At 42.5% G+C, this 17,409-nt stretch overlaps 2 protein-coding genes across 5 annotated transcripts in view; one reads left to right on the top strand and one right to left on the bottom strand.

The window, feature by feature from the left end:
• The first annotated feature begins 270 nt into the window (after positions 1 to 270).
• Positions 271 to 9,245, top strand: sqlea (squalene epoxidase a). Its single transcript, XM_068734613.1, has 11 exons — positions 271 to 754; positions 1,053 to 1,311; positions 3,054 to 3,231; positions 3,742 to 3,838; positions 3,969 to 4,082; positions 4,552 to 4,723; positions 5,217 to 5,312; positions 6,767 to 6,909; positions 7,167 to 7,263; positions 7,420 to 7,507; positions 8,039 to 9,245. Exons 1-11 carry the CDS (start codon positions 473 to 475, stop codon positions 8,229 to 8,231), a joined length of 1,719 nt encoding a protein of 572 aa, XP_068590714.1. The 5' UTR covers positions 271 to 472; the 3' UTR covers positions 8,232 to 9,245.
• A 1,546-nt stretch (positions 9,246 to 10,791) lies between these two features.
• The window catches only part of LOC137890489 (oxidation resistance protein 1-like), a 152,310-nt gene continuing 145,692 nt past the window's right edge, over positions 10,792 to 17,409 (bottom strand). For all 4 annotated transcript variants that reach the window (XM_068734585.1, XM_068734583.1, XM_068734584.1 and 1 more), the window contains 5 exons: positions 16,776 to 16,901; positions 14,739 to 14,891; positions 14,524 to 14,619; positions 13,043 to 13,116; positions 10,792 to 12,849 (listed from right to left, as the gene is read on the bottom strand). In XM_068734585.1, the coding sequence (XP_068590686.1) occupies positions 12,714 to 12,849; positions 13,043 to 13,116; positions 14,524 to 14,619; positions 14,739 to 14,891; positions 16,776 to 16,901 (585 nt within the window). In that variant the 3' untranslated portion in view covers positions 10,792 to 12,713. The remainder of the gene's footprint in view (positions 12,850 to 13,042; positions 13,117 to 14,523; positions 14,620 to 14,738; positions 14,892 to 16,775; positions 16,902 to 17,409) is intronic.

Below are 17,409 nucleotides of genomic sequence, written 5' to 3' on the forward strand. Positions count from 1 at the left end.
CATTCAGCCTCTGGCTCTGGGAGATAAATGCAACGCGCACCTTTCCACTGACATCACATCATACTACCGTCCTGCCAGCAGACCGTCCAATCAGCGGCCGTGGGGCGGCCCAGAGCCGGCGTGGCTGTCCAATGGGCGGATAGCGTGAGCTCTGCTCACCGGCACGTCGCTTCTGATTGGAGGGTTGAGCTGTAGAGGAGGCGGGACGTAAAACCACCGAATCCGAAGTAGTGCGCGTTTCTCATTATCATAAAATATTCAGCAGCATCCCTCCGACCGTCTGGGAGCAACTTATCATGAGTTACAAGAGTAACCTTTTGTTTTGGGTGGGCTGACTTGATTTTTTGGAGCACCAACGAAACAATATGAAGAGGAATTATTAATTGCGTGGTAATTTTCTGTCAGTATAAAAAAAACCGGTTTCTCAGTAGTAGTGCTTTCACCATCTAATTATTTTTTTAAATCCAGAAAGATGTGGACCTTCCTGGGAATAGCCAGCTTCACATACCTTTACAAAAAATCCAACACATTCTTGATTTACGCTCACAAAGAGCTTCTAATGGCCGCAGCCTTATTTCTGACAGTCGGCCTGCTGCTGTCGTATGTCAGGTACTTTCATATGCAGAAGCTCAGAGTCTCTCAGGTATTACATTTGCCTCTGAGCCTCTTGTCCTTTTTACCTGTTATCAACAATTTAATCCCCCAAACTTCAACACAGAGGAGCGAGAAGGCGGAGAGCAACAGCTGTAAACAGGTAAGAAAACTCGTTTGGCTTCATGTTATGTATATATACTGTGAACAAAGGAAGACAAAGACAGATACAAAAAGAGGACTAAGTCCCTGGAAAAAAACTCTGACTTCATGACTTCATATTCTCAAATTGTATTCTAGCATTTCTGAAGTAAAGTGCTTTGAAGTTTATATATTTGTAAATCTATCTAGCAGGTTATTGGATGGAAGTATAAAAAAAAAATGTTTTTCCAAGTACACAGTACAGTTCAATCTGGACTTTACCCTGTGTGTAACGAGACTCTCCACTCGGTTGTTTCCAGAGCCGGAGAACAAGGAAAAGAGTAGATACAGAGTCCTCCGCCTCAGCGAGTGCCTCAGCCAGGGGCCCCTCGGTGGCCCCGGAGCCAGACGTGGTCATAGTTGGGGCGGGGGTCCTGGGATCTGCCTTGGCGGCCGTCCTAGCCCAGGACGGGAGGAGGGTGACGGTGGTGGAGAGGGACCTGAGAGAGCCTGACAGGATAGTGGGGGAGCTGCTGCAGCCTGGAGGATTCAGGGCACTAAAAGAGCTGGGACTGGAAGGTCAGTGATGAGTGATGGGGGCTGCTTCATGAAGCTGCTATATATGTGTATATGTATATGTGTGTGTGTGTGTGTGTGTGTGTGTGTGTGTGTGTGTGTGTGTCTATGTATGTATGTATACATATATATATATATATATATGTACATATACATGTATATATAATGTGTATGTATTGTATACATATAAAAAAAAAGTCTCCCTGGACTGATCTGCTTCAACAACCAGGATGAGTATAAAAGTCCTTCTCTTGGAACTTAATACGTTGCATATATATACATATACATATATATACTGTGTAATATACAGTATATATATGTATATATACATATATATACTGTGTAATATACAGTATATATATGTATATATACATATATATACTGTGTAATATACAGTACATAGCCCTGATGTATACTGTATCTGCCTCATAGTCAGCTCTTTTTTGCATAATAATGAAGCTCTAGGTTAAAGGAAAACAAATTTCCCCAACCAGCTTCTTTCTATGAGCGATGAACACACACACACACACACACACACACACACACACACACACACACACAGACGCTACATGAACACACTGAGTTGAGTTTATTTTTAGTTTCTGTATTTTGGGCAGGGCTCAGTTTGAAAAGTTGATGTCACATATTTCTGTGCACCAATCAGAGTTATTAATAATTGAATCAGAATCTGGTGACGGTTGTTTGGCTGCTTGCTTTTGTTGGCAATCAAATCTGACCTGCACAGTCCTGATGAAGCAGATCATCAGGACTGTGTGCAAAACTTTAAAATGAAATAATTCCTGAAAGTGTTTTTTTTTCGTATCTTGCCGTTTATTTAGTCCTAAATAGGAAATGTTGGATGAGATATGATTTGAAGTTTTCAGTGGCTCTGTGATTCAGTGGTTTCTTCCCTAACTCTACTTATTCATGTAATACATACACAGTGAAAGTATAGATTTAAATGAAACATTTTCATGTTCCTGATATTTCACAAAACGAATCACATTGTTATTTCATGGAGTTCCTCAAACCTCACATCCAAAACAATTCTCTGGAACACAGAAAATCAGCTGATTTTGTTATTTAATCGTCCAAATAACAAATGAACCCATTTGGACTAAATCACTGTAAATTGTATACATCTAAGTGGGGAGATGACTTGTCCCTACAACTATTTTTTCAGCACATTGATTTCGCCAATGAAGGGCAGAATCTCTACGTAATCATTCTTCATGAGGAATTCCTTAAATTTGACCTAAATACTCATAGGGACTACATCCTACTTTATAATGACTAAAACCAACTTCCTTTAATACAACATCAATATTCCTGTTATAAAGTAAGTTATATTCCGTAATATGTATGCAGTATCCCCTTTTTCACAATCTTCCATCTCGCAGGAAAAATGTTGAAAACAATATAAAATTATTAGAAGTCACAGTTTTCAATAAAGCCACCAAATATGTTGTGATGAATTTGTGAAAATGTGTATTAAATAAGGTAAAATACATCTTTATATGTAAAATATACGTTTGATGGAATGGTGCAGCTGTGAACACTATGGAGGTTTAAATCACTCAGTCAAGATATCAGATCCGTGTTCCATTTCATCTGCATGCGCTGATTCACACATGCCGAGTGTAAACAGTAGCAGAGTGAGTGAACAATGACTGCGCGTTGTGAAACTAACCTGTTGCTTGTGTGTGTGTGTGTGTGTGTGTGTGTGTGTGTGTGTTTGCCTTCAGGTTCAGTGGAGGGTCTGGATGCCCATCTGGTGAGCGGCTATGTGATCCACGACATGGAGAGCAGCACAGAGGTGGAGATCCCCTACCCACAGGGGGAGGACAGAACCAAGTGTGGACGCGCTTTCCATCACGGTCGATTCATCATGGGCCTGAGGAGAACCGCCCTGGCCCAGCCAAAGTGAGTAGAGTCACCCCCACACACCCACACACACACACACACACACACACACACACACACAAAACAGTCCATATGCCAACTGACAGTTAGCTAATTGGATGGCATTGTTTTTGACAGCACTGAGGGTTGGAGGGAACAGGAGTATAATTAAAAATCTGTTGTTCACATGTTGCTCATTTATTCTGCCCTGTAAAGTCAAACTGCATGACTAGTTTGTTCAAAAAGAGCTCTCATGTTCTACATGACGAGTGAAAAGTTATAGTATGTATTTCGGAGGACTTTACACAGATATCAGTCGTTGGTTAAATGTACTATACTATGTTTTAAGAAAAGAGAATGACGGTTTACTAAAATGGCCTGGACAGCTCTTGTTTTACAATCAAAATTCTGCATTCTGACCATATTTCGAATAGGCATTAATCTTGCTCCAGTAGCTTTCTCCCGTCACGCTGCCCATGCTGCTCTGACATGTGGAGGCGATGTCTCTAACTGCCTAATTGCGCCCCCCAGTGTCACATTCGTAGAAGGCATCGTGACCAGTTTGCAGGAAGAGGACGACTGTGTAACCGGAGTGCAGTACAAGGATAAAGAAACTGGAGACATCAAGGTGAGACGAGGAAGCTCTGCTGCACATGTAGAACCTTGTGTTCAACTCCCCCCCCCCCCCACCTAATGGAAAGAAACACTACATTTAATGCAAAGGGATGTAGATGACTGTGTGAATCTGTGTCTCGTAGGAAATCCATGCTGCGCTGACTGTCGTGGCTGACGGCTGTTTCTCTAAATTCAGAAAGAGTCTGGTCTCTGGGAAAGCTCACACCTCCTCTCACTTTGTCGGATGCCTCATGAAGGTAAATACCACACAGTGCCGATGCTATCATCCCACTGCACTGTATGAATTGGAAAGCCTTTAAATGGTTAAATACTGCCTGGTCCCAGTTTCTCAAATGTGAATAATTCTTCAATTTTTTTTTCTCTTACAATGAACATTTTCACCACATTTTATATTTTATATACAAAATGAATTATCAATTAATTTAGAGACTAAAAAGCAGATGAATCAATAATGAAAATAATCACGAGTTGAAACCCTTAAATGTTCAAATCTTTGATACTTTTGACAATAAATACTTGCTACATGCCATTCAAACTGTAATATGTGATTGATCTGGGAAATCACTACTGTGTGTAAACCTAACAAATGAACCTTCAGTCATTTGAAACGCTGCCTCGAGAGAAATAAAAAGTCTCCCAAGTATTGATTGAAACAAGGTTTTTCAATCCAGTCGATCACAGCGGCTCACTGCGCTTCTCCCGCAGGACTGTCCCCAGTTTAAAGCCAACCATGCTGAGCTGGTGCTGGCCAACCCGAGCCCGGTGCTCATCTACCAGATCTCCTCCTCAGACACCAGAGTGCTCGTGGACATCAGGGGGGAGATGCCTCGCAACCTCTCAGAGTACATGGCCGAGAAGATATACCCTCAGCTGCCAGGTAAAAGACACGTGTGATACATTTTGAAAATGTCCCTGTGGTTTTATTCTTTTGTTATTATTTCGAATGAAAAATGACCTTAGGCCTGTGCGTGATGAATGATAAAAGCTTACAATAATGGCAGTGATGCCAGACGTCCTGCTAGGTAGCAACATATCCAGACTGCTGCCTGGGCTGGTGTGTGTGTGTGTGTGTGTGTGTGTGTGTGCGGCCAGGAGAGCTACTGCTGAAGGATTTGACATTCACGCTGTGCTCTGCTATTCAGCCGAAATATCAAAGCCTCTATATCAAAGCATCAGCTCTGGTAACCTTGACAGAGGTCCAGCGGAAATGGCAGAGTCAGACACACTGATGCATTAATAAACGTACATTCAGACACCAAAAGAAAAGGCTTTTTCTTGTACATGTGCCCAGCATGCACCTTTGGGTTTTCATCCGCAGAGCCTTCTGAGTGATCGACAGCATGCACTCTCTCTTCCTCTCTCTCCCTCAGAGCATTTAAAGGAGCCTTTCATGGGGGCACTACAGAACGATCGACTCAGGTCCATGCCTGCCAGCTTCCTCCCTCCCTCCCCTGTCAACAAGCCAGGTACTGAAGTGTTGTTAGAGATGGCCGGGGGGGGATCGATTGAACTGATTTCAGCTTGTGAACAGTATGATGCATGTCTTGGAAAGTAGTGCACCACTTTGGTCATTACTGTATGATGAAACTAATTAAAGTGCTATTTTGTAATTAGTCTGCGTTTTTAAAAATGCTGTAAATGCATGTTTTCCTTTTTATTTTCCAAAGTAAGTAGTACTATGTTTTATGAATACATAAAAAAATACACGTTTGTTTTTGTACCTGATAAAGCAAAAGTTACATTTAACAGAATAGTCCTTTTGCTAAATACTCTTATTAGTTTTCTTGCTGAGAGTCAGATAGGAAGATCAATACAATTGATGTGCTGTACATATGAAGCTATGGCGAGTAGCCGTTTAGCTTAGCATAAAAAATGGAAACCACTAACTTGGATCAGTCCAAAGGTATTTTATTTGTTTAATCCTACAAACCCAAAGTGTAAAAAGATAAAAAGTTGTAGTTTTTATACTTTTTTTGTAGAATTAAACAAATAAAATAGCCTTAGACAGATATAGTTTAGCTGTTTACATTTTTTATGCTAAGCTAATCTAAACGGCTGTTGGCTATAATTAAAGTAACTAACTAAAGTAGGCTACAATGTGTTAATTAGTGAGCTTTAGATGTGCGGGTAGAGACAGGCTAGCTGTTTCCCCCTTGTTTCAAGTCTTTGTGCTAAGCTAAGCTATGCCATGCTATGAAGCAGCCAGTTAGCTTAGCATAGCACAAGGACTGGAAACAAGGGAGAAACAGTTAGCCTGGCTCTGTCCAAAGGCAACAAATGTAGCCTACCAGCACTTCTGAAGCTTGTCGTCACTGGGAGGTTACCAGCCAAGAAATAGCCCAGCACTTAACCCTCTGTTATGCTGCCATAGAAGGTATAATGTGGTAAATATTGAGCTTTAGAGGCAGATTTTATTCCCCTCGACAGAGCCAGGCTTGCTGGTTCTCCCTGATTCCAATCCTTGTGCTGAGCTTACTAGCCGTTGACAGTAGCTTCACATGTAGTGTGGATGACAGTGGTATTGACCTCCTGATTTATGTACGAAAACGGAAACGGAGTAGTATGGATGTAGCTTAACTCTTGGCAAGAAAGTGAATAAGCATATTCCCCCAAAAAGCCAAACTGCTCCTTTAAATTACACTGATTGTATATGTAAATGGGGGCGTTGGATTGAAGTAGTAACACAAGTGAACTTTGTGGGTGTAATGAGCAACGGCACTCTTAAACACACACAAATATAAGCACAGAGAAACACTAGAACTCATCCTCCAGATGTCATCCTGCTCACTGAGTTTGGCACTAATTGGAGGATTTTATTACTACAAGTGCTGGGGGGGGGGGGGGGGGGGGGGGGGGGGAAGCTGACAACAACTGCTGATGCATTTTGTATGAGAGACAAACAGCAGTGTGTCGTTTGCAGGCGTGCTTCTCCTGGGTGATGCTTACAACATGAGGCACCCTCTGACGGGAGGAGGGATGAGTGTTGCTCTCAATGACGTGCGCATCTGGAGGAGTCTGCTCGAAAACATCCCGGATCTATACGACGACGGGGCTATGCTGCAGGTGAACACAGCGACTAGACATAACCTTTTATATGCTGACGACCCAATAACCGTAAAAGCATTTACATTAAAACTGTTATTAAAAACACTCTAATGTATAAAATATGAAAACAATAAGGCCTGTGTAAGTAGACGACTGCAAGTAGAAGCTATATTTGGAGCTTCTACTACATCCCATTTGCCTTGTCCTGCTATTCCCTCTGCTATAGGTGAGCGACTGCAATATTACACTGATTATTTTCCCCTTCTTCTCAAAAGGCAAAGAAAAAATTCCACTGGGAACGCAAGTCATCACATTCTTTCGTGGTGAATGTGTTGGCCCAAGCCCTGTATGAGCTGTTTGCAGCCACAGACAGTGAGTCTCTGCCTAACTCTGCATCATTAAAAGCAATGACAGTGGACTAGAAATGATTATTATTTTGCCATTATAAAAGTCAAAATCTGCAATTATTTTAAACAGCACTTGATGGTCATTTTGATTCTCATCATGTGCCTGTTTTGTGTTAACCAGATTCTCTCCAGGAGCTGAGAAAAGCCTGCTTCCAGTATTTCAAGCTTGGTGGAGAGTGCATTGCTGGGCCTATTGGACTCCTCTCAGTGTAAGCCATAACTAATGTCCTCCACAATAAAAGGATAGACAGAATCTTTCTAACATGGCATGATGGAATAGTTTGCCATTTTGGGAAATAAGCTTTTTGTTTTGCTTACTTGCTGAGAGTTAGATGAGAAGATTGATACCACACTTGTATGTCTGCTTCCTTCATGTAAAACTAGAGACGGCTAGCTTAGCCAAGCTAGTCACATTTCCATTTATAATGCTAAGCTATGTCCAAAATCCACCTACCAGCACCTCAGAGGCTCACACGTTATTTCTCTTCCATTGGCAATGTCAAGACTCCAAGAATGCTATGCTAAAGCTAAAACTAGCATTCAGCTAAAGCTCACTAATTGTGCAGTATCTCATTTGTTAACTGTGTTAAAATGACAAGTGTAGTTTTTACGGGGGATTATGTGCTGGACAATTTCTTAGCTGGGACCAGTGAGCAGTAAGCGCTACCTGCTGGTGCTAAGCTAAGCTATTCCTTTAAATACAAGATTAAATACCTAATGACACCGTGATCTTCCTCCAGGTTGACCCCCAAACCCATGACCCTTATTGGACACTTCTTCGCTGTGGCAATGTACGCAATCTACGTCAACTTCAAGTCAGAGTCTTGGTGCACCAAACCTCGAGCTTTATTCAAGAGTGGAGTCATCCTGTACCGAGCCTGCACGGTCATGTTTCCACTCATCTACTCTGAGCTCAAGTACCTGGTGTACTGAAGAGCTCTACACCCGGACACAGAAGGACCAAACTCAGTGTGTGATCTTCACAGTCACGCCGTAACTAAGCACAAGAGACCTTCCACATGTTGGTATTTTTCATGTTCCCTCTCTGCTGAAAAAAGCACCGTTGCCGTACTAAACCGTTTGACTGTTTTCCACAATGTGCCCTTGCCTTACTGGAGATGGCATCGTCTTAATGTCCTACTTAATGCTTTGTTTTAATTTGGACATATGATTCAACAATGCCTTGGTGTAGCTCATTTTTTCATGAACATTTAATACTGTGGAGTTGCTCCTGCCCAACAGAACTGCTATGTGGAACATGGCATCTGATTTTTATAATGATTTTGCAATAGAGACATTTTTCTGCTGAATATTGTCCTGCTGAGCTAATTTTGGCTGTATTTAATACGGGAATCCTCATGTAATGATGATATATTGTATTACAAGAATGCATAATTTTTCAATCTAATGCACTGATGATGGGCTGTTATAAAACAGAAAGCGGTCTGAATTATTCTCTTATGTTGCATTTCATACATCCAGTATATTTTCAGCCTGGTTTTGTTGAGGAAAATATCTGCTTCACATCATCTGTTCAAATCACACACATCCTTACAGTAATGATCACTTCCTGCCTTCCTGATACCGTTGCTCTTTTCATATATCATAAGGGACATATCTTGATTTCCATACTCAGTCTGAAAGATGCTTACAGTGCAGCTGACAAAAAAAAAAAGAAATCATCCCAGAACTCAAGAATGATCGCTGCACTATTTTAGTCCTGCTGGATGTCATTAAAGACCTGACGCAGCATGCCTGGGGGGAGTTTGGGTTTGACGGGGACCTGAGGAAGAAGGAGCTCATATCAGCGGATGAAGCTCAGGCGGTGTTTGTCCTGAGCTGACACAGACGAGGAAGTCATGGAGGTAGTTCACCACTGTTGTGTTTACCTGCTCCTGCATTTTGGCTTGATGGGTCATTAAATAAATCCTACATGACAGACAAGAATTCTCTCTTCAGTTCTCCTGTTTTCATTACAGCAGCTGTTATTGATAACATATCTGACAATAGGCTATCATATACCAGTTATTAGTAACGTGAACTAAGTGTGAGCCTGCAGGACAAACACTAACAGAAGTGACCGTTAGATGGCGCTCACTCACAGATGGAGGATTTCTGTTTGAATGGAGGCTCCGCCTTGGATTAAGTTCCTCTGCTGTGCTTTAGTATTGAAATTCAGGAGATAGATACTGTTACATGATGAACTGTTGAGATTGCAAGAGTTTTCAGAATTAGTTTGGTATTAGGCTTCTGCTGCAGCTTTTAATATCTGAATTGGTTTCAATTAAAGTCCAGTAGAAACAGTGATACTGAGGAGGCTTTTTACCCCTCCATTTATAACACAATAAATGTAACAGTCGGAAATCAAGCAGGGTGAATATATATATATATATATATATATAAAAATAACTCGCTGGGTTAAGTGAAAATTGGCTGTGATTTCTTCCGAAACGAGACATTAAGACTTCATTTGCTATTGTTTTCATTAAAATCACATTTTAAAAACAGTTTATACGCTGTAGCTATACCAACATGAAGTGCGTATTCAAACAAAGACCCACGTTGAATGGCACCGTGTACTTTTATTTGGAAAAAAGATCCATCGTCTTTCAAGGTCACTGAAGTAACGTGATCTTCCTCAGATACACAAACCTACAAGGACTTTCAAAGACCACAGGGGCCATGTTGATGTTCTGTTATTTAACTGGAGAATGGAATAGATCCTGGTTTTAAGAATTGGCAAAAGAGATTCAGACGTTAGGTTATTCCTCTTTTGACTCCTGTGTCTCAACATCAAACAACGCTCAGTTACAAAGCAGCTGAGCTCCATTCTAACGCTCGAGACAAATCCCTCTCTAAACCCACCTTATCGTAGGACGTGTGGAGCCTGGAGTTTGCCACTGGAATAAATAAAAATAAAGACCGTTTCGGTGAGTGATTACAATCAATTAATAAACGGATCCATTTCAAAATGCCATTACTAATTAATTAGGTAAATTAGCTTATAAATTGTGCAGCATAAAAGCAAAAAAAACAAACCGATGTAGAAGTGTGGGGTATGACGTGCAGCAAAGGACCCGAGGCCAGACATTGACCTTGTGTTAATATGGTTTATGAGCTTTTTGCAAACATTTTAAAATGTGCTTTATGATTGAGCATTTACTTATTCGTCTGCGTATCACATTATGTCTCATGATCTATTTGTTTCCTGCTTAAATGTTTTACAGTCGTGTGTGCGCCATTGTTATTATAATTTGAAGAGAGCTGCCCAGTTAAATAATTCAAACATGTGTAAGCAGTGGATCACTTAAGAATGAAACTAAATCCAACCTACAGAGCAGCAGCTGCAGTTTGATTGTCCAGACTAACGTCTTAATGACTCGTTGGAAAATAAGTCATGGATTGATCTTTTTCCATTTGTTTCAAATTAGCACTGCTAAATAGGTAAAAAAATATAAACCAAAAATCATCACTAACTCAGTCACATCCCAGGTTACAACAATTAATTCAGCTTTATTGTTATTTATACATCACTGATACATTGTATTCTGGTGAAATAATTGGAAGAATTATCCATATTATTCTTTGTGACTCTCCACAAGGACACAAATACTGGTGTGGAAGACCAGAAAGGGGGGAGAAAGCTCCTTGTGGGGGAGAGTGAAGTACTGTACACGCGTCCCTTCAGCCATCGCCTGCCTGTCAGAGGTGGAGCACCTACCTGTACCTGTGGAGACTCACCTGACAGCCGCACGAGCACAGCAACGTGCCCCGCTGCCATGTTTCACCACCTTCAACCCCCCCTTTCCTACCAGAGAAATCCTCCTTTTTAGACACAGAGCGTTAGGGCTTACCCTTATTGATATTGGTAGCAGCAAGCTTTCTACTAACAGTTAACATCTTTATGATCTAAACAAAAAAGTACTGTACAGCTACTGCTAAGAGAATATATAATAACCTGGCCTTGACGCTTTCACACCAGATTAAAGTGCTAGAAGCAACCCACCAATCCACACTTTATCATATATATATATATATATTTATATAGCATTGTGTATTTATATATATATATATATATATATTGGAACAAATCTACTATTTGAACATTAATTTACAGGGTAATATACATTATATTGTAACAGCTGAAATATCAGCACAAATAGATCACTGTCACACTTAACAGCAAAATATATATGATTATATATATCCCTAATATAATCATATATATCAATATATAATTGTCATATATGCATGTAAAACAGTTAACCACGTCTCAGGCTTTTCGACTGATACCCAGAAAAGCGATCGTGTATCAAGACGTAAAAGCTTTACAAGTTTCTCTCTTGAAAGAGCGACAGGAGGCGGCAAAAGTGCCGCGGCCCGCGGGTAGTTGAGGTCACAGGACAGTTAATTGCATATTCCACAAATCTATTGCAACACGTTACTGTCTACAAACAGTACAGCCAGCGTCCCGCGAGAGGAGCCGGTGTTAGCTGGACTCACATGTACACCCACTGAACAGAACGTTACGACGATGGGTGATCTGATTATAGCTATGTGCTTTCAGATGGTGTGCTATGACGGTGGACGACAGGATGACTACAATACACAATACTCTATAGTTGAGCCTCAGAAGACAACCCCCCCCCCACAAACGGTACTGTTAAAAGACTGACGTCCCCCCCTACCCGGCAAATATCCTCTCTGAGTCGAGTGTCATCGTATCCTGCTGCTGATGGGTTTCGTATATCTGTGTTTTACCTCAAATCACAACGTAAATGTGACACTCAACCATCACCGTCAAGAGTAATGGAATGTGTTCAGCTTTTGTCTCGTTTCTTTCCCTCTAACTGGGTCTCTCCCCGGCGAGGCCGACGGCACCGTGAGTAACAACCTACTGAAAGAACAAAGTTCTAGGGGGTCTGAGAGGGTGCTGGGGACTCCTTGAGGTTCTGTGAAGTTCAGATGCACTATCCGGGCCAGTGGAGCGGTTCTCCTTTCCTCGCAGCAGACCCAAACTTCAGCCGCCGCCATCTTCACCACCTCTCAGGTGAGAGGAGCGTCTTCCTCGTCAAGGCCCGACGGCCCATTTCATACCGACACAACCTCATCCCACAATCCCGTCACCATCCTCTCCACTGCTTTACACACACTCCGCCTACTCTGCAAAGACGCTGCACAAGGCTGTAACAAGATACACACAAAGGTAATTTTTCACAAAGAAAAAAAGCTCCGTAATAACTGCAGTAGTAACGCACAACAAGCATCCGATAGCTGGCTTCCGGCCCGGGGCGCCCTGGTGATGTGCAGTTAGGTTTGGGGCGTTGCCATTGTTCTAAAGGAGGAGGACCCCTCGGTTTGCCCTTTGCAGGACTTGTTTTTTTTTTTTTTTTTTCCCTGTGGTGCACTGTTCTGTTATTCAAAAGCCCAGATCTCTATGTCCTGAACATAGAAATCCTCCTTTTTTGAGAGCATGGGGTTCCCAAATGTTTTACAGGAGTGACTCCTGCCGTGGTAGAGGTCTCCGTCCAGCCACAGGCCAAACTCACCGCTAGAGGAGAAGAGAGCAGACTGAGCAAACGTTCTCTGATGCATCTTTCTTCCAGACTAAACACAGTCTTAGGCAGTTAACTGGTCTGCCTCTTCAATAGAATCATTTCATGTAGCTGTCCTCCTTTGAACGATATTGTATCATTAGATTGAATTAAAACAAATGTTGCTAGAACTGATTTTCTTGGGCTCACCTTCCTCCACCAAACGCTAAGGAGTCCATATCTCCCTTCATGAAGAACATGTTGTCCCCTGTCCACTTGTACACCTGTGGCAGACACAACAGAGCACATATTAGAAGACAGTGCGTGACATGTTAAATGCTGACATTAAGTTTTCACTCCTGCTTGGAACAGAACACCTACTGTGTGACTTTGGTGTTTTACAGAGTTACTTCAGATTCATCAAAGTCACAATAACACAAACAAACCGACCGATTGAGGCGGCGGTAGACCAGGGACTCCAGTGAAATTGTTGTTTATATCAATGGAGCCTGGTGGCTTTGAAGAGAGCATAGATGGACTCAATGGCCCTTAGATGAAGACATTCAAGCCATTATGTGTAGAATTGCTATAGGAGTTTATCACTGTCTCTAATTATTCTTGTGGAACAAGTTCTTGTTTGTAGAAAAATGAGACAATGCTTGTGAAAAGTGGTGCAGTTCATGTGTTGCTTTCAGCCAATTCATCTCAGTAACCCTGGCTTCAATCCATTAAGTGTGAATGTGATTAAGAAGAGAGCATAAACAAGAAAGCAAGTCACAGAACACTAAACGCCACTGAGTAGTGAGGCTTTAGAGCACTGCCTCACGTATAAAGATGTGTGAACAGATACTCATCACCGCCGCTATGACGACCAGAGTGAGTCTGTGGGTCACATGCATCGACAACAGCATGTGACCCACAAGCAAGTTCACAGAATGCATGTTATATGATGCTTTGCACTAGACTTCAAGTGGCACTATAATCGGTCACACATGACACACATGACACGCGCGCGCGCGCACGCACACACACACACACACACACACACACACACACACACACACACACACACACACACACACACACACACACACACACACACACACACACACACACACACACACACACACACAGAGGGGAAAAGAGAGAACCTCTTTACAAGCATTAGTCGCCTCTTGACCTTGGCTGCTCGGTCAGATAAAGAGCTTCTAGACAGTTCTTCTCGTGGCAGGTTGTGTTGGAGTAGAGACCCTGCTGGCTCGAGGCCCGGTCAGCGTGTGCATTTAAACGCTGGTGGGAGGGCCGACGACAACACAAGCTGTTGAACTTTCCTCAGATCTGCCGTCATTATCTACTTACGTGGTACTTTACTTTGCCCTCTTTGTAGAGAGGACGACTTTCCTTTTCATTGAAACGAAATTGGCTAAAAAAAACCCCCCTGCAATATTCACATCAAATGATCGGTCTATAAACAAACGCATGAATAAATATATACTGTAGCCCTAGCTTTGTTGAGACCGTCTATCGTTTCAGCACCCGGGACAGCGGCGCAATGACACCCACACACCCAACAACGCGATGCATTCCAATACTGATTCGGACGTTGATTACCATGGCAACGGTCAAAGCTTCGAAGCTATTTGGGTTCACCTTAAAAAAAAAAAGACCGTTTTGTAAAGTCAGTAGTGTACCTCGAACTCTGGATTGAAGGTGAAGAGGAAGGTCTCTCCTGTGCCATAGAAGCCGTCGCTGACTTTAAAGGGCTCAGACGCCAACGCACCAAACACCTGGAGAAAGAAAACAACTCCGACATCAACAGCAGAACTAGTAGAACGTGCTGAACGCTTTAAGTCGCTTCCAATATATTGCGGTGCACTACTTACATTCTGTCGAATTGACAGCTTACCTGGCCGTCGCTGTCCTTAATAACCATGAGCACGGGGGTGTCCTGGCCCTGCATGGCTCTGTACAGACTCTTAATGCTCATGCCATGCTTTGATGTGCCAAAAGCCAGCGTCCATGGGTACCCAATGGTCCGAGGTGGGAGGTTCCTGGCAAGCTGTGTGTGTGTGTGTGTGTGTGTGTGTGTGTGTGTGGGGGGGGGGGGGGGGGGGGGGGGGTAATAAAGAAAAAAAAGGAAGGATGAAGGAGGAAAGAAGCAGAGAAAGGAAATGAAACACAGAAAGGCCACAGCCACCAATGCTCAATTACATCCGCGGTGAACTTTTAACACGGTCTGGTGTTTAAGGAAGAGTAACAGGGCTCCAAACACACAGAGCGGTCTCGGGAGAAAGAGAGGTCCGGCACTCCCTGAGAGGCTGCCCCGCTGACAGACTGAAGGATTAACAGTGGCGCTGGTGCATGGGGGAGATAAAGCCGACAAAGGCGGCGGAGGAGCAGTGCGGTTTATGCTTCATTTTAACAGGCAGATAAAACAGACACGGACTAAAAGATGGAATTAAAAGTGACAACTTTTTTTACAGTATGCTGCACCATTTCCTCTGTATGGAACAAGGGTCTTTAAACGTTCTGCTCGCTCTCCAATAATTCACAGGTCCCTCTGCTCTTTTTTTTTTCTTGTTGGTTCAGCACAAGCAGTCGCGTAATCAGCAGTTGGAGATGAAGCTCCGACTCGGCTCACCTCTTGAGCTCTGAGCTCCGCCCTTGGGGCAATCGGAGGAAGCTGCACATCGGCAACTTATCTGCCAACGGGGACTCGTTTGGAGGCGTGTGGGCGTGTCCGTGCTCGCCTGCGGGAGCGTACGGCACACCTCAAACGTAAAAGGTTTGTGGCTCAGAAATGTCAGTTTCACGCGTTTCTCACAGGTACCGTGTGTCATCTTTACATAAGCCGCTCAATATCCATTTTACATAAGTCAATATGGAATGTCTGTCGTGACATCATCACCCTAAAATAACAAATCCTCAAACTAGATTCTCAGTTTGAATAAAGCGATTCATCGGATGAAATTAATTTAATGAATGTAAGTGTGCAGCAACCTGTTGAATACATTTGTTGGAACTTGAATCATGCTATTTGTGTTTTTTTGTATTTTATTGCGGTTTAAATTTAGGCTACTGAATGGCTTATCAAACTTATGTCCATTATTAGTTCTATGTGGCTGGAATTCAGGAATATTAAACGGCCACATTAGCCGTAGAAAGAAAACTCAACCCACTGACCACAGCTTATTGGTTTCTGTCTGATGTAAGGAGTACGACTACAGTACCCGCTGATGCTGCTGTCTATAAATATTATTATTCCTGCGTAATGTATTCCTCTTCCCACCTAACAACTGTAGGGCTGACAGATGTATAATGGCTATTACAGCAGTGAACACATTTATTCCCCCACAGATGACAAATAATCCTGAAAGGGAGCTCTAGGAATGGATGACTTGGCTAGTTTTTCTTTTTACAAATTTGAAAGTGAAATGACCAACCACATGACCCACAGACCATATTATTATATACAGTTTATCCATTTCAAGGATATGTCTAGTATACTTGTCAAAAATATTTTTCTTATTACCCATTGGTTCGTACTGAAAATGTAAATCATTAAAAACACAACAGGTCATTTATTTAGCAGATTAACACACATTTGTTGAACCGGAGAGTGTTTACGTACACTTACAGTCCTTTTTATTACACTAAAGGAACATGTCAACCAGTCCAACGGTGTGGCTCTCTGATGTGTTTTTAATAGTTGTATTTAATAGCTCTATGGCACAGAGGATTTAGATACAACAGGCTTTAGATGCACACACTTGTTAGCGGGATCGATTAATTCCTACTTTTTGTCTTTTGGGTGATTTGTTGACCATGAAAAAAGTACAAAAGATTGCCTGCCGTCTCCTTTACATTGTCATTAGCGTTCAGATGCACATGGTGACATAAATGTTAGTGTTGCATTAGAGCAGGCTGGAGCAACAGTCTGTACCTTCTCTATCTGGTCGGCCTCCAGGAGATCACTGGATTCTCTGAGGTTGGGCTTGAACGTTTCTGGCTCCAGCTCCGTCTTGATGGCTGTGCCCTGCTTGGAGTTCACCTCTTCCTTGGTGGTGATCTACAGGCACAAACACATGTCAGACGTGCATACACACTCACACAGGGAGAGGTTTCAGCTTCCATAAGGCACCGACACTGGATGGGTTCAATTATAGCTATCTGTCATAAACCTACAATTCTGTTTTGCATCATATCGGGCTACTCCTGCATAGTGAGACTATCTAAAGCAGTGACCACAAAACTCTGCACGGTTTTACTAAACAGCTCTAAGATAAAAAGGCTGGGACGACATGAAGGAACTCGCCTTTAACCAAAGCCTAAGCCGAGCAACAAAAGCATTCTAAATTAACCATGTTCCTGCCAAAATTATAAACGCAGTGTTTGCTCACACACTGATAATCCAACAGTTTGATGACGACAGCGGAAAATCTTCCTGCCACTCTCCGGTGCCAGACGACTAGGATTGGTTTGGCAGCACTAGGGGAGCGGGCAGAGACACTGTCTGGGAGAGGAGAATGCAAATTGAATGGGAAATCAACCCAATGAATAATTTGCACTGCTCGACA

Source organism: Cebidichthys violaceus, unplaced genomic scaffold (genome assembly GCF_023349555.1).
Source record: "Cebidichthys violaceus isolate CVI_PGR_0920_01 unplaced genomic scaffold, fCebVio1.0.p SCAF_65, whole genome shotgun sequence".
NCBI lineage: Eukaryota > Metazoa > Chordata > Actinopteri > Perciformes > Stichaeidae > Cebidichthys > Cebidichthys violaceus.

Excerpts from the sequence above, each read along its gene's own strand:
- sqlea (XM_068734613.1), top strand. The coding sequence starts at position 473 with ATGTGGACCTTCCTGGGAATAGCCAGCTTCACATACCTTTACAAAAAA. Across the intron at positions 755-1,052 it reads AGAGCAACAGCTGTAAACAG|AGCCGGAGAACAAGGAAAAG; the intron begins GTAAGAAAACTC and ends GGTTGTTTCCAG. Across the intron at positions 4,724-5,216 it reads GATATACCCTCAGCTGCCAG|AGCATTTAAAGGAGCCTTTC; the intron begins GTAAAAGACACG and ends TCTCTCCCTCAG.